At 39.6% G+C, this 17,504-nt stretch overlaps 1 protein-coding gene across 7 annotated transcripts in view; it reads right to left on the bottom strand.

Moving 5' to 3' along the window:
- The window catches only part of LOC137192020 (uncharacterized), a 42,983-nt gene that overhangs the window by 12,058 nt on the left and 13,421 nt on the right, over positions 1-17,504 (bottom strand). For 3 of the 7 annotated variants that reach the window (XM_067602577.1, XM_067602580.1, XM_067602578.1), the window contains exons 3-5: positions 14,982-15,621; positions 13,951-14,089; positions 395-567 (exon numbers count right to left, since the gene is read on the bottom strand). In XM_067602577.1, coding sequence (XP_067458678.1) covers positions 395-567; positions 13,951-14,089; positions 14,982-15,621 — 952 coding nt within the window. Of the gene's footprint in view, positions 1-394; positions 568-834; positions 943-13,146; positions 13,212-13,950; positions 14,090-14,981; positions 15,622-17,504 lie in introns of all 7 variants that reach the window. The other 4 variants (XM_067602583.1, XM_067602584.1, XM_067602581.1 and 1 more) reach the window with 3 other exon arrangements.

The following is a 17,504-nucleotide window of genomic DNA, read 5'->3' as shown; positions in this document are numbered from 1 at the left end:
AACACATAATAACTGACCACATGGTGGCAATATTGGTACACTTGGTACACAAGTTCTCTATGAAAATCTGCACGACACAGTGAATCATGGCACCAATAGCCCCATCTTGTGGCCATTAGTAAAACGCCACCATACAACTTATTAACTGCCACATCTCTTAAATGTAATATTACACTGTAAAAAGTTTCAGCAAAGTTGTACAGATGTGGATGCTGAACAAGTATGTAGCATTTTCAGCAGTACTTTGCGATTTATTTCAGCTGTCAGCATGCACATGCATTTTCTGTAAGAAATGCATTTTCTAGTATATGATGGTATGGAGCTGAGTTCTTGCCACTGATCAATCAATCCTGTGACAAGCTCAGTTCAGACCACTACCTATCATTTAGCTTACCTCTCAAACAGAGAAAAGACAAGAAGTCTTCAGTCTTGGGTTGATGTCTCGTCAGACAGGTGACTACAGCCATGTTATGGGTGTGGTTACATTGTGCTGATGTCATCAACACTGGTGGTCCTGGAGTGCTGGGATGGGACTGAGCAAACTTTCTCTGTGCTTGCAGCCTTGGCCTGCACACATACACATATATAATGTTATACACACACACACACACACACACATATATACACACACACACACACACACACACACATATATATATATATATATATATACATATATACATATACATAAACATATACATATACATATACACACACACACACACATATATATATATATATATATATATATATATATATATATATATATATATATACATGTATATACACATATGTATATAGATGGGTGACAAATTAGGAAAAACCAGTACAGGCCTGAATGCTTGACCCCTACAGTGAGGGGATCCGGTGGCTCTGTTATGCTGTGAGGGGCATTTTGCTGGCATGGTTTGGGTCCACTTGTCCCCTTAGAGGGAAGGGTCACTGCAAATCAATACAAAGTTGTTCTGTCATCACCTTTATCCTATGATGAAACATTCCTATCCTGATGGGAGTGGTCTCTTCCAGGATGACAGTGCCCCCACCTATAGGGCACAAGGGGTAACTGAATGGTTTGATGAGTATGACAATAATGTGAATCATATGCAACGGCCTTCGCAGTCACCAGATCTCAACCCAATTGGACACCTATGGGAGATTTTGGACCAACATGTTAAACAGTGCTTTCTCACCAACACACTAAATGAGGGAATATCTTTTGGATGAATGGTGTTCATCCCTCCAGTAGAGTTCAGAGACTTGTAGAATCAATGCCAAGGTGCACTGAAGCTGTTCTGGTTCCACATGATGGCCTACCACCTTCCTAAGACACTTTATGTTGGTTTTTCCTTTCATTTGTCACCCATCTGTATATCACTAAAATCTATTCAGTCTTAAGGCTTTCATCATGCAGTATTTTATTTTTTTGCATCTAGCACTGGTTTGGTCATTTTCTTATTGGTTAATTTTCCTGCCTTAAACAAGCCCCCTCTTACATCTTGTCTACACCAGCCGCATAAGAAAACCAACATGTCAGAAGTGCACAAGCAGCAGCTGCAATCCTCTATCAGTATCTCACTGGATCTTTTGAATATAACACTGTACTCAGACACAATTTGAAAGAAAATAGAAAAAAAATTGAAAAATGGGTTACACTTATGCACATGAAATGTGAGCTGTTACATGGCCACTGTAGACAGCTGTCATTCGAAAGCCTTGATAGTCTTTCACACCCAACCCAGAAAACTTTACAGTCAATTCTATTTTTTATAGTGTACCATCCTCCTGGCCCGTACTCTGAATTTTTATCTGAATTCTCAGCTGTTGTTTTTTTTTTTTTAATCAAACTTAATCCTTTACAGATAAAGTAATTATAGTAGGTGACTTTAATATTCATGTGGGTGTCAATAATGATAGCCTTTGCACGGTGTTTATCTCATTATCTCTCTATATAAAGCAAGGAATCTCTGTCTGTCTTAATGTATGTATGTAAGTTTGTCCTTTGCATATCTTGAGAACCATACATCCAATCTAGCCTACTTCATACCTGGCAGGTGGATTGCTGGGGAAACGAGGAAGTGCAATGTTAATGTGTGAAGTTGTTTGGATGAGCGGTTCTCGAGAAATATATATTAAAAAACCCTCATAAATAACGTTGATTTGCTTCTTCTTCTGCTCATGGAGTCAACGAACAGAAATACAGACAGCGCCAACTGCCATTGCAAGCCACATTGTGGTCAGAGGTGGGAACATCCATGGTGTTGATGTACTTGAAAACGTTTAAGATACTTAAGCTCACTGTTGAACTGTGAAATGTTACTGTGGGCAAAATTTGGCATGTATGTGCAAGACTTAGTGCTGGATGTCTCAGGCATGTTCAGAAATATATAAAAATACCTAATAAACAACATTGTTTACACAACGTTGATTTCTGCTTCTTCTGCCCGTGGAGTTAATGAGCAGAAATATGGACAGCAACCCACATTGTGGTTGGTAGTTTTAATGACGTGAAAATGTTTAAGAGATTTAAGCTCTACCATTGAACTGTGTGCTGTGAATGAAACTTGGCATGTATGTTCAAAACTTAGTGCTGGATGTCTCAGGTACATCAGAAAAATATAAAAATACCTCATAAACAACGCTGCTTCTGCTTTTTCTTCTACACAAGGAGTCAACAAGTGGAAATACGGACAGCGCCACTCTGCCATTGCAACCCACACTGTGGTCAGAGATGGGATTACATCCGTAATGATAAGAACTACCATAGAGTTATGCTCTTTTCCCGTTCCTCACACAAGGGAACTTTATGTGTATGTTCAAGACATAGTGCAGAATGTCTCAGGCACATTTTAAATGGGCGCTACAGTTCATCTGATCAACTTCAGCTCATCTCAAAATTTAAGTCTCCATCGCATCTGTAAATTGTAGCATCTACTGATAGTATCAATGAGATGCATATAGGGGATGGGCACTATTCTCTCTATGTATTGAGAAATCATCCTGTACCTAACAGGCATGTTTTGAACGGACACTGCACTAGTTAGACTCAATTGGCTTCTCTCAGAGTGTAACTCACTCACTCACTGTCTTAACAACACCCTCAACCTTGTTCTGACATATGTCATTGAAACTGAACATTTAATAGTTTTTCTACAAAATCCTATCTTATCAGACCATTACTTAATAACTTTTGAATTCCTATTACTGGACTATATGCCACTGGACAAAAATGACTTCACAAGATGTCTATCTGATAGTGCTGTGGTTAAATTTAATGAAGCAATTCCATCAGCATTGAGTTCAATGCCATGTCTCAATACCACAGAGGACCCTTATGCTAACTTTAGTCCCTCCCAAATTGATCATCTTGTTGATAGTGCCGCAAGGTCATTGCAAATGACACTTGACTCCAGCACCCCTTTAAAAAAGAAGATAATAAAACAAAAGAGGTTAGCTCCATGGTATAACTCCCAAACCTGCAAATTAAAGCAAACATTGCAAAAACTTGAGAGGATATGGCGTTCCACCAAACTGGAAGAATCTTGCTGAGTCTAGTAAGATAGTCTTAAAACATATAGGAAGGCCCTCTGTAATGCCAGAGCTGCCTATTACTCATCATTAATAGAGGAGAATAAATACAGCCCTAGGTTCCTTTTCAGCACTTCGGCCAGGCTGACCAAGAGTCATAACTCTATTAATCCATGTAGTCCAATAGCTCTCAGTAGTACTGACTTCATGAGCTTATTTAATGAAAAAAATATATTATTAGAGACAGAATTCGTCACCTCCTGCCCTTGGGTTAGGGTTAGGGTAACAGGCACCAATTTATCCCCAAACACAGGAACCTTACAAATAGCTGTAAAACCTGATATATATTTATACAGTTTTTCTCCAATCAACCTTCCTGAACTAACTTCAATGATTTCTTCACCTAAATCATCAACGTCTCTCTAAGACCCCATCCCAGCTAGGCTACTTAACTAAGTCTTTCCCTTAGTTAGCATTTCTGTCCTAGATATGATCAATCTGTCTTTATAACAGGCTACATACCTCAGTCCTTTAGAGTAGCTGTAATTAAACCTCTTCTTAAAAAAGCCTACTCTTGATTCAGACATTTTAGCCAACTATGGACCTATATCTTACCTTCCCTTTCGTGCTAAGATACTCAAGAAAGCAGTCACCAATCAGATATGTGACTTTCTACATAACAATAGCTTATTTGAGGATTTTCAGTCAGGATTTAGAGTGCATCATAGCACAGAGACAGCACTGGTGAAAGTTACAAATCATCTCCTAATTACATTGGACATAGGACTTCTCTGTACTTGTCTTGTTAAACCTTAGTGCTGCATGTGACACCATCTACCATCGCATCTTACTACAGCATCTTATGCGGCATTTTTGAGGGCCTATACATGCTCAAAAACTTATGAAACTTTGCACATTTGTCAGAAGTGGTGAAAAATGTAATAATTCATGGGTCTTTGGGATGGGCACAGCAAAATGGCTTAAGAACGCCCTCTACAAAATTTCAAATTTGAAGCCCCTCCTTGACTCATTGTCATAGCGCCACCTACTGGCAACAGGAAGTTACTGGTGCTATAGTGTTATGCCCTGTGCCTAGCAGGTTGAACAGATCCACTTCAAATTTGGTCAGAAAAGCCTTAAGACCTTGATGATTCTATATTATAAATATTGTGAGTTGTCATTGAACGCAGTTGCTGTGGCAACGCTGTGAATTTCGATGTTTCGCCATTGCAAAACAAACCATTGTAACTCGACTCCACATGGTCAGATCTTTCCCAAATTTCACGTTTGATAAGAATCCCAGTCTGAACACATGTGCAGACCCATATTGAATCATAGTAATAACGCCACCTACTGGCAACAGGAAGTTATATGCCCCATAGTTTTACTAACTACTCCTAGCAGGTTAAACAGATCCACCCTAAATTTGGTTGGCTAAGTTGTAAGACCTTGATGATGCTAAATGGTGAAGCTTTTGAGTTTTCATCAAAAGCTGTTACTATGGCGACACATTATTGCCATGAAACAGGAAGCTGTTTTAGAAGGGCTAGGGATGCTTGAAAACTCACAAAACTTGGCACACACATCAGACAGGGTGTATTCAGTTGTCTGATATAGTTGTTGGACTGGGTGTGGTAAAATGACTCAAAGGCGCCCCCTAGAATATGTCAAAGTCAAAGCCCCCACCTTTAAACTTGATGTACATGAATGAAATTTGGTAGGCACCTGTATAATGTCCAGATGCACAAGAAAGCCTCTTGAAGCCATGCCCTAAGTCCAACAAGAAGTCCACCATTTTGAATTTACTTAACGATTTTTTGCTCTGTTTTTGCCATTTGTAGGCATTGTATTTTAACAAACTCCTCCTTAAGACCTTAACAATGAAATGTTATCGAAATCTTGAGTTTTCACTATACGCTGTTGCTGTGGCGAACCAGCGAACTTCGATGTTTGGTCATGAAGCGGGAAGTTGTTGTAATGAGAATGTGCATTGTCCAAACCGCACCAAATTTCTCATGCTTGTTAAGAGTCCAGCCCTGAACACATCTAAATGGCAGTATTGAGTCATAGTCATAGTGCCTCCTACTGACAACAGGAAGTCAGCCTTATATGACAAACATCATCCGATTTACATGAAATTTACATGGTGTGGTCTACACATGATATACAACATGTTGTATAATTAGTAGGTGTTCTCTAGCACCACATAATGGACACATGAAGTGATATTTCTCCTTTGTGCAAAGACATGCTCATAGCGCCAGGATGAACAGATCCATCTGAAATTTGGTCACAAAAACCTTAAGTCTTTGATGATTCCATATTGTAAAAATGGTGAGTTTTCACTGGACGCCTTTGCTGTGGTGGCACGGGGCATTTTGACGTTTCGCCATAAACAAACAAAGTGTTATAACTTGACTCTGCATGATAAGATCTTTTCCAAATTTCCCATGCTTGATAAGGGTCCCAGTCTGAAGGCAAGTACAGGCTCATATTAAGTCATAATCATAGCGCCACCTACTGGCAAAAGGAAGTCTTAAGCGCCACTCTTTTGCTAACTTCTCCTAGCAGGATAGCCGTTGCCATGACAACACATTGTTTGCCACAAAATATGAAGCTATTTTTAAGGGGCTACAAATGCTCAAAAACTAACAAAAAATTGCACATAAAAGGTCTTAAAGTCTGTAATACTGTACTGGTGGCAGGCATGGGTGTGGCAGAATGGCTCAACAGTGCCCCCTACAATATTTCAACGAAGCAGCCCCCACGCCACGTTAAACCAAAGTTGGCCATTTGGAATTTAGGCGATTTTGCAGAATTTCTACAGAATTCATTATAACGACATCAAAATCAGTGTGCGTAATCTAGACTAGTTTGCGATCAAAAGTTATTAAAAGAGAGAGTTTTGATGTTTCGCCATGACAAAGGAAATTGCTATAACTTTAGTGGAAATGCTCCAATCTGCACCAAACTTCATGTTTGATAGAAGCCCCGGCCTGAACCCATCTACATGACAATATTCCGTCAGTGATACAAACTGGCTCAATAGCGCCGCCTACAATATTTCAATGAGGCAGCCCCCGCTGCACGTTAAACCTACATGTATGAAAATCAGTACATGCATGTATCATGCCAGGACACACAAAAAAGTCTCTTGGACCCATAGCTTAAACCAAACAGGAAGTCAGCCATTTTGAATTTACTGTTCAGTTTTTGTGATTTCCATGCCTTGTATTTTAACAAAACTCCTCCTACAGAATTCATCATAACGACTTCAAAATCAGTGTGTGTCATCTAGACTAGTTTGTGATCAAAAGTTATTAAACTCAAGAGTTTTCACTGAACGCCCTTACCGTTGTGATGCGGCAATTTTGATGTTTTGCCATAAAACAGGAAGTCCTTATAAATCCACAGCACATTGTCCAATTTGCCCCAAATTTCTCATGCTTGATAAGAAGTCAGCCTTATATGACAAACATCATCTGATTCACGTGAAATTTTCAAGATGTGGTCTACAGTTGATATACAGCAACATGATGTATAATTAATGGGTGTTCTCTTGCACCACATAGTGGACAAAGGAAATAATATTTAACTCCTTCACGCAATGCTAGGTAAGACCCAGTCCTGAACACCCTGCAATAAAAGCCCTTCGACTGTGGCGCGCCCCGATGTGTGCAAGGGTGCAAGGGCCCAATCATCGCTGCTTGTTATTATTATTATTATTGTTAGGGCCCAAGCACCGTAGTGCAAAGGCCTTCTTGTTCCTGAAGGAATTACTAGGGCCCAAGCACCAACAGTGCGAAGGCCCTCTTGTTCCTGAAGGGATTATTATTATTATTATTATTACTAATATTATTATTATCCCCAAAGAATCACATTTTTCAGGGGCTCGAAAACTCATGAAACTTTGCACATGCGTCAGAAGTGGTGAAAAATTTAATATTTTATAGATCTTGGGCATGGGCGTGACAAAATGTCTCAATAGCCCCCCTAGAAAATTTCAAATTCAAAGCCCCTCCTTCTGAAATGATGAATGAAATTTGGTAGGCACATGTAACATGTCTAGACACACAAAAAAGCCTCCTGGAGCCATACCCTAAGTCCAACAGGAAGTCGGCCAATTTGATTTTACTTTGCATTTTTTGCACAATTTTTGCCATTTCCAAACGTTGTATTTTGACGAACTCTTCCTAGAGATATAAACCAACTGACTTGAAATTTGGTGTGTGTCATCTAAAGACCTTTGCGATGATCAAAATGGTGAGTTTCATTGAACTCCGTTGCTGTGGCGACGCAGAGATCTTTGATGATTCGCCATGAAAAAGGAAGTTGTTGTAACTTGAATGTACATCGTCCAATCTGCCCCAAAGTTCTGGTGATTGTTATGAGTCCCGGTCTGAACACATGTCAAAATTGAGTCATAGACATAGCACCACCTACTGGCAACAGGAAGTCCTAAGCACCATTCTTTTACTAACTACTCCTATCAGCTTAACCAGATCCACCTAAAATTTGGTCAGCTAAGTTGTAAGACCTCCATGATGCCAAATACTGAAGCTTTTGATGCATTGTTCGCCATTAAACCGGACGCTGTTTTTGAGGGGCTAGAGATGCTTAAACACTCACGAAACTTGGCATGTGTCAGAAGTAGGGAAAGATAATATCTGATATGGGTCTTGGGGTTGGGCGTGGCAAAATAGCTCGAGGGCGCCCCCTAGAATATTTCAAAGTCAAAACCCCCACCTTTACATTTGACGTATGTGAACAAAATTTGGCAGGCACATGTACAATATCCAAATGCACAAAAAAGCCTCTTGGAGCCATACCCTAAGTCCAACAGGAAGTCAGCCATTTTGAATTAACACGTGAATTTTTTGCTCTGTTTTTGCAATTTGTGGCATTGCTTTTTAACAAACTCCTCCTCGAGATTTGAACCGACCTACTTCAAACTTGGTTGGCTTCATCTTAAGACCTTAACGATGAAATGTTATCACAATCTTGAGTTTTCACTATACGCTGTTGCCGTGGCAAAGCAGCGATGATTGGCCATGAAGAGGGAAGTTGTTGTAATGAGAATGTGCATTCTCCAACCTGCACCAAATTTCTCATGCTTCATAAGAGTCCAGGCCTGAAGGCATCTACATGTCAATATTGAGTCATGGTCATAGCACCACCTACTGACAACAGGAAGTCAGCCCTATATAACAATCATCATCCAAGAGAGAGAGAGAGAGCACCAATGAGAGAGAGAGTGAGAGAGAGAGAGCAGCAGTGGTCGAGCAAGCTAGAGAGTGAATGAAGAGAGGGAGCGTTGGTAGCGAGAATGCCGGTGAATCAGATCAATAGAACGTTATTTTCTCATTGTTTCACAGCATTTATGTTCCGGAGGACAAATAAACACACATCCTTCCCTTGCTGTTGATACTTATACTTATTGTTATTGTTATGATTTTTGTTATCCCCCCCCCCCCACACACACACACACACACACAAAAGAGCCTCATGGAGCCATAAACTAAGTCCAACAGGAAGTCGGCCATTTTGAATTTACTGTGTAATGAGTGTTTTAATGAGTGTTTAACTGTCCTCCCTCCATGAGTGTTTAGCTGCTATCAAAGAGTGGATGACCCAAAATTTTCTCCATCTAAACCCTGACAAAACTGAAGTTGGTCCTGAACTGGTCCTGAAGCTGTTGGTCCTGAAATCTTTGTCAATGCTGCTTCTCAGTTTATTGGCCCACTTCACCCGAATATTAAATCCACTGCTAAGAATCTCGGTATCATCTTCGACCAGTATATGACATTTGACCAATCCTGTTTTCTTCAGTTAAGAAATATTGCGAAAATAAGACCTATATTGCCCCCTACTGTTCTTGAATAATTAATCCACACATTCATTTTCTCCTGGTTACACTACTGTAACTCCCTTTACACCTGCCTCAGTCAGTCTTCTCTAAAACGTCAACAGTTAATCCAAAATACAGCAGCTAGACTTCTTACCAGAACTAACCGTAGGTCCCACATTACCCCTGTTCTTGCATCCCTCCATTGGCTTCCCATACAATTCAGAATAAACTACAAGATCCTGCTGATTACATTATAAAGCACTCCATGACTCGCCACTAGCTACATTTCTGAGCTCCTTGTTCCCCATTCCACCTCATGACCTCTCCGATCCTCAAATCTTCTATCTATCCCCCGCACAAACCGCAAATCAAAAGGTGACCGCACATTTGCATTCCTAGCCCCAACTCTGTGGAATCATCTTCCACAATCTGTTAGATTGGCTGAATCCTTGGACTGTTTTAAACGACGCCTCAAAACCCATTTATATCGGCAAGCCTTTCTATAGACCTCCCTTCTTGTTCCCATGTCCTGCTTTATTTCATTCTGGTTGATTTCTCTCTGTGTCATGTTTGTTTATTTTGTTGATCTATCTGTTTCAATTTGGAATGTATCTGTGAAGCACTTTGTAACTGTGTGTTTTAAAAAGTGCTATATGAATAAAAGCATACTTATTTACTTACTAATTTTGGCACAGTTTTTGCCATTTCCAGACATATTTTAACAAACTCCTCCTAGAGCTTTAACCCAACTGACTTCAAATTTGGTCAGTGTCATCTGAAGACCTTTGTGATGAAAAGTTCATTGAACATCGTTGCCGTGGTGACGCGGCAAAAAATTTCATACTTAATGGGACTTGGGTATGGGCATGGCAAAATGGTTTGAAGGTGCCCGCTAGAAAATTCAAAGTCAAAGCCCCGACTTTTAAATTTGACGTATATATATGAAATTTGGTAGGCAGATGTAACATCTGCAGATTTTAAAACAAAAGCTTCTTGGAGCCATACCCTAAGTCCAACAGAAAGTCAGCCATTTTGAATCTACTTTGCATTTTCCCCACAAAGCGAAGCCATTGACAGGTGTTGTATTTTAACAAACTCCTCCTAGAGATCTAAACCAAGTGACTTCAAATTTGGTAGGTTACATCTAAACACCTTTCTGATGCAAAGTTGCTAAGCTTTTTAGTTTTCATGGAACACCCTTGGTGTGGCGTGCCGGACAATTTTGCCCAAAACATATTGGGGCATTTAACAGAGAGTTGTTTTACATTGTAGAATCTGCCCCAAATTTCTCATGCTTGATAAGAGTCCAGGCCTGAACACATCTACATGTCAATATTGAGTCATAGTAATAGTGCCACCTACTGACAACAGGAAGTCTGCCTTATATGACAAATGTCATCAGATTTACATGAAATTTACAACGTGTGGTCTACACATGATATACAGCAACATGACATATAATAAGTAGGAGTTCTGTAGTGCCACATAGTGGACACAGGAAGTGATAGTTTTCTCCTACATGCAATGTTCAATATTCATGAAAATGTATATCCATGTTAGGTGGATGTATTGCTGCATTACTATTTCACTTCTGTAGTATTGTCTACAGGCAACAGGAAGTGAAGCGTTAATAACACATAGCTCATCAAATGTATACACAATTTCCAATAGGTCATCTCCAAGATGGCATCAGGAAGTGAAGCCTTAATGACACATAGTTCATCAAATGTATACACAATTTCCAATAGGTCATCTCCAAGGTGGCATCAGGAAGTGAAGCCTTAATGACACATAGTTCATCAAATGTATACACAATTTCCAATATGTCATCTCCAGTGCCACATACTGCACGCAGGAAATAATATTTTACCCATTCACAGTGTCTGATAATCCTGACAGTTCAGAGCCATGTCAACAGACCTCCATAATGATTCCACGGCTGAAGCTCCCTCGAATGCACAAGGTGCGAGGGCCCATTCATCGCTGTTTGCAGCTTTAATTGTGTGATTGCTGAAAGCAAGCACACATTGTTCTTCGCACTCTTTCTTCTTTTTATTATTCCACATTCCGTACATTTTTTGGCCCTTTTCAACTGCTTCATACACATACAAACTCACATAGGACTTATAGTTTTTGAGATCTAAACCTTAATTGATAGGAAGTCCCAGTCCTGCTCTCTTTGACTGCAATACAGTCTGCAGGATGTGTGTCTCCTCTCACTCCAGGTCCTTTAACTTACAAATTCTCTCTTCCTTTAAACACTTTTTACACATATCATTCATTTTCATAAGCTAGTCTTGCTTTCACTAATGATGTACAAAATGTACATGTCAATGTACCTAAAATGTACATTGATATGGTTGTTAAACATATCTTTTCCTGTCATATAAAGCATGTCTGAGTAGTTCAGTGGTTCAAGCTCACGTGACATTAGAGTTCCTTTTAGATCCAAAGACTGTGAGTTTGAACGCTGCTTAGGGCAGAACTCAGTAAAGTTGAAGGTGAAAAAATGCAGACGTCCACAGGTGATATCAGTCTGCTTATTTAGACTGCAAATGATTGCATTTCATGCAATTGAAAGACTAAACACCAAAATCTGGCCGGGCATTGTTGTGTGACATGTTAGCTCAGTGCATAGCATGTCTGACTTATTAACATGAGGGTGTAGGTTCAATTCCACCTCTGGCTGATTTTACTCTTGGTAGATTTTTCAATAGTGTTCAGCTTGCACTAAACCAATCTAAATCAGCTTCCAGCAATCACATGCAATTTCTACAGAGATTGCATTTTCTAGTCATCATTATTTTTCTACTGCATTTGCACAAATTGCTGTGAGCTGGAATGAGTGAAAACCATGAAACTTGGCACAATAACTGGAAATGATGTGCACATGCATCACAAGAAATATGAGCCCAATCGGCCAGATGTTGGTGCTGTAATTAAGGTCCAAAAATTCAATTTTTGAAAGGCCACGCCCCTTGCACCATAAGTCTGATTGACTTAAAATTTGATACACAAGTCCAGATCAATGTACTGAACAAAAAAGCCTTTTGGACCATAAAAGTCCAGCATGAAAGAGTCTTTGCTAATTAGCATAATGTGAAAAACAGTAATATGACATCTACTTTTTGGATTTTTACTCAGTCAACACCAAATTTGGTATACAGTCTTGGGGGACTGAGATATACATTTCTATTATAAATGAACAAGATTGGTTAAAGAACATGGCAGCTTACAAACAAAATATCTTTGCAAAGGGCAGGGCTTGGCAAATATTGGCCATAACTCATTAACCATTTGTCTGATCATCATAAATCTTCGTACATATATGCATTCTGTGATTGGGAACAGGTCTACCAAAGCATTTTGAGCCCAACCCATAGGGGGCCCAACAAATGCCACAAACGTGTACCTGAAAACCCACTGGGCAGAATTTCACCAAAATTGGTGTGCATGCTCTGTGGGCAAGTATTAACCAAAATCTGAAGTGCCATATTGATCGGTGCAAGTGGGCATGGCCTATCACATATTTGCTAATAACTCAATATGCCTTTGAGCAATCCTGATTAAACTCACTGGACACGTCCTGCACTATGTCCTGAACATACACACCAAGTTTCGTTCAAATCTGATGAAAGGGGGGGGGGCAGATGACGAAACGTTGAATGCGCAATTATTTAAATGCCGCTGGCTTTGTGATGATGAAACAAGTGTGTGATTGGTCTCACTCCTTCTATAAACAGAATTAAAGTAGCTGAAATGAGTTTGCTCACCTTTGTGAAGGCTGAAACCGACTCTTTCCTGCTTGCAGTGTTTTGGCCGATTGACCTGCTTCCTTCTGTTGAGCGCAAAAAAGGTCTGAACCCACAAGTTGCTGCCTGCAGCTATATTTGTTATTACTGTTGTTTTTGTGCCTCTGTGTCCCCCCAACCCCCCATTTACATTAAACCTGATCCTCTACATTACCAGTGCCAGACTTTAATTTTTTTCTTTACGTGTGGATCAACATTACATTGCTTATAATCACATTTTTTGTTTTACTGAGCAACTACCAACATAACTTAAGCTGTGGAGGCACCTGCCATCTGAAACCCGGATTAGGTGTTTTCATGCCACCGTATCCTGGTTTCTACTCCAGATAGTATTCAAGCTAGCATATTCAGGTTTCTCCAAATCAGGATATGATGCCCACATGCGCAAACACATAACCAGTATACTACAAAAACCTGATCACAACCAGTTTAATGATGTCCATGCAACACACACTCATTGTTAATAAGAAAGTACTGCAGGTGTGGAAGAAGTAAATAAGAGTAATAGTGTGCTTCCCTGAAAAGTAGTACACTACTAGCACACTAGAAAAATTGAGCCCATGTAAGCACCAGATTGTGATTACATTTATGTCATTGCCGGTATTTAATACAGATCAAGCTTCAGAGTGAGTAATGGAATCTTCTCACCAGTGTGCTGCAAGTGGCAGCACAGTGCTACTTTTTTCCAAATGTTTATGGATGAGTCATGCACACAGGCATGAACATGCAAACACACATGCAAAAACACACACTAGAGCAGCTGACCTCTTGCTAGCAGGGTCATCCTTGTCACATAGGATGGTGGCATGGCGGTGCTGTTGAGGGCGTGTCTGTAAGGACCAGCTCCAGGTTGGACTGGCTGATAGGAAGGACTGACACTGGCTGATGCCATTAACCAGGGAGCCTTAAGAGAACAGTTATAATTTAAGTTAATTACATGAAGAAATTTCACTACTTTGAGAATTGATCTACACCTGCAATATCATATAAAACAAAGCCACAAAAAACTATAACAAAAATAGTAAATGACATTCTAGAAATTGTTTGTATAACAAACAATGTTACTAAATGATGTTTGATATGGTTTCTGACAGGTGGGACTGTTTTACTCATTGAGCTCAATTCAACATAAAAACTTCATCCTACACAATTTAGCACTAGGGGTGTGCCATATATCATTCATGATAATGCCGGCATAGTTCTTGTGATAAAAATTTGTCATATCACAATATTAATATATTATTTATATTTTATATTGTTATCATATTTGTCAAGGTCTGTAGACCATATTGTCAAAAACATTATCACAGAAATCTAATTTGTACACCACTTAAGACAAAAGTGTCTGCCAAATGAATAAATGTAAATATAAAGATACCTACCTATTGAGATATAAGGCCACATTGCCCACCCCTAGCGTGCACACACATTTTTCCTGTGCTGTGAGGGAATATTAACTACATTTCAGGTGCGCTTACTTTCAGTTGGACCTCTATAAATTGGTTTAAATAATCTGGATAAACATTTTGTTTCCAACCTGTCTGATCGTTTGACTGTGCATGTTTGTTGACCTGTCAGACTCTTTTTGTGATGTCACAGTGTTCCCAGATCTCTTAACTGAGTCAGTACAATGTCATTATTACTGATGGAAATAATGTATTTAGATGTGAAAATAAGACCAGATAATACACTGGAATTACCCTTAAAAGAACTTCCACAGTAGCAGAAGTACAACTGAACTACTAACAGCACAGTCACAGCTGTGACAAATAAAGTAGATAATTGATAGTACTGACCACTAAGGCTTGTGGGAGTGTGTGACCTCAGAGTCCTGGCTGGGACAGGAGCCTTCAGCTGCATCTGTGTGTTTTCAGGTGGGCAGGTGTCTTTCAGTGAGTGTTTGTGCTGGGTACTGTGTGTGTGTTTTGCAGTATATGTGTATTTCGAGTTCAACAGCGACAGTGCATTTTGTATTTTTTGTGAGCGCAGTGTCCTGGTTGATACAGAATTTTTCTGGAATGTGTGTTTATTTTCTTGTAGGTGTGCATGCTGTACAATTTTCCCTGTACGCATTTTTGATTGTGTTTGCATGTTCTGTATTGAGCGTGTACATTTATTTTTTGGCATGTGTGAATCCTGAGACAAGTTTGTTTTTTGCACTTTATTGGTGTGTTCATGAGGGTGTAGGTGTTTTGAAATATGCATATTTTGTGGCATGTGTTTTTTTTTTTGTGTGTGTGCATTAGGTAGTGTCTGTGTCTTTCGCAGAGCATGTGAAAGTGTATTTTTTGATGTGCGCTTGTGTTTGTTTGCACGTGTATGTAGGTGTGAGTGTTTGTGTGTGGCACGGTGTGTGTCTCTGAATTCCCTGAGGGAGAGGAAAAGAACTTTGCGGACAAGACGTTCTTCACACCACGGCATCCCGTCACTGATGTCCTGCAGAGTCACAAACACATATACCATCAGTTTTGTTCATACTTCCATTTCTCCTCATATAACATACATGTTACATATATATATATATATATATATATATATATATATATATATATATTTATATATATATATATCCGATATTCATCATTTTTACGATTACTGGAACCGTTTTTTTTTATCCAATTGCTGATATGTGCCACTTTGGCTCTGATGCAGTCCCCTCTCTCTGCAGTCACCACTCTGTGCTCTCAAGCAATGTCCTGCCAACAGCACCATCTCAATGGTTACACATCATGAGCATTGACTGTATATACAAATGAACGACACATCTCCACTTCCTACTGCTATGCAAAAGTGAAGCCAAAATATCTCCTTTCCAGGAGCTGCCATCTTGCTCGTGTGACGTCATTTGGAGCCAGAGTCTGTGCAGTAAAGTTGGGTAGTGGGATGATGGCCCAGTTGAGTTTGGCTCATATCTCATCTGCTAACATGGAGGGGGCCGGATTTATGACCTAAAGATGATCAAGATGTTTTGGCTTCACTTTTGGAGAGCTGTCATGATGTCCATCTTTATATACAGTCAATGGTCACGAGTAATGGCCTATCAACACTGAAGGCTGTGCATGCTGCTGTGCCACAGACAGCACAGAGAAGCATCTGCAGACTGGAGCAGCTCCAGTGAGCAAGCGGAGCTGTGTTTCAAAGGCAGCAGATATTTCTGCAATAAACAGAAGTTGCAATAAACACCATAATCCTCTATGCTGAAGTCATAAAAACACCACAATCTTATGATCTATTTCTATGATGACAAGCATGCCCAGTTTCTCAGTTACACTGCTGACAATGCCAAATAATGCACTTTGTTGCAGTGATATAACGTAAGCTAGTGTTGAGTCTCGTAACATTAGAGCTGATTTTAATGCAATAGTGAACGTCAACAAGTTCATTTGTTGATTCATAATTAAACCACCTAACTAGCAAACAAACTGATATGCTATAACATGTTTTCTTGCACGTCACTTACTAGGGCCAGTCATACTCTCAGTCTCAACACACAACTATTAGTAATGTTACTTAAGTGTGTCCTGACGCTGTCTCTGCCTCTGTTTCTTGTAACTGTTAGAGAGGTGCGGGATTGTTGTTAGAGACTTTATATGTAATGGAACTGCATCTAGGGCCTATGTTAATACATACGCGGACTGCTGAGTGTGGGACACCTTGGATGATTCATGGATAATTCATGGGTAAAATAGCCTTTCTTTAATTTCAAACTGAGAGACATGGAGAGTAACTCACCCCTGGATCCCAAACTGACCTCTTTGCCAAGTGGGTGGCAGGACATTACCCAAAACTTTAACACTGTGACAAAATGGAGATTGAACAGACCTCCTGAGAGACCATTTCTGACCAATAACTGAATTATGACCTGAACTAAAAGCATAAATGAAATCTGGGGTCATGTGAACCAGGAGAAAGGATCAACAACTCGGTAAACATGGACAGAAAATTCTTTTGGGCCTCTTGTCTTTCCCAGACCAGAGTCATAAACTAACTCACATTCCTGAGCACATTTGTTGAGTCTCCCTGCAAATCTGAGTAAACCTGAATTTCATATAAATTAAATGTCTGAACATTATGCAAGTTATGTAATGTTATTTGTCATGTAAATACACAAAGAATGGTATAACTTTCATAGTTGTGTGGTAATCTACTGAGGAGATATTAAACTTTGATTTTATTACCTTGTGACAATACTGCCTTTGAGTGGTTAAATTTTGAATGTCCTGATGTTAAGAGTTAATGTTCATATGGTAGCTATGCAATGGTATTTTAGAATCACCCACATATTTTGATTTATTAACCTCTTAGACATATTTTAATAG

Source organism: Thunnus thynnus, chromosome 10 (genome assembly GCF_963924715.1).
Source record: "Thunnus thynnus chromosome 10, fThuThy2.1, whole genome shotgun sequence".
Classification (NCBI taxonomy): domain Eukaryota; kingdom Metazoa; phylum Chordata; class Actinopteri; order Scombriformes; family Scombridae; genus Thunnus; species Thunnus thynnus.
The sequence above is the reverse complement of the archived record's forward strand: the minus strand, read 5'-3'. Positions and strand labels throughout refer to the sequence as shown.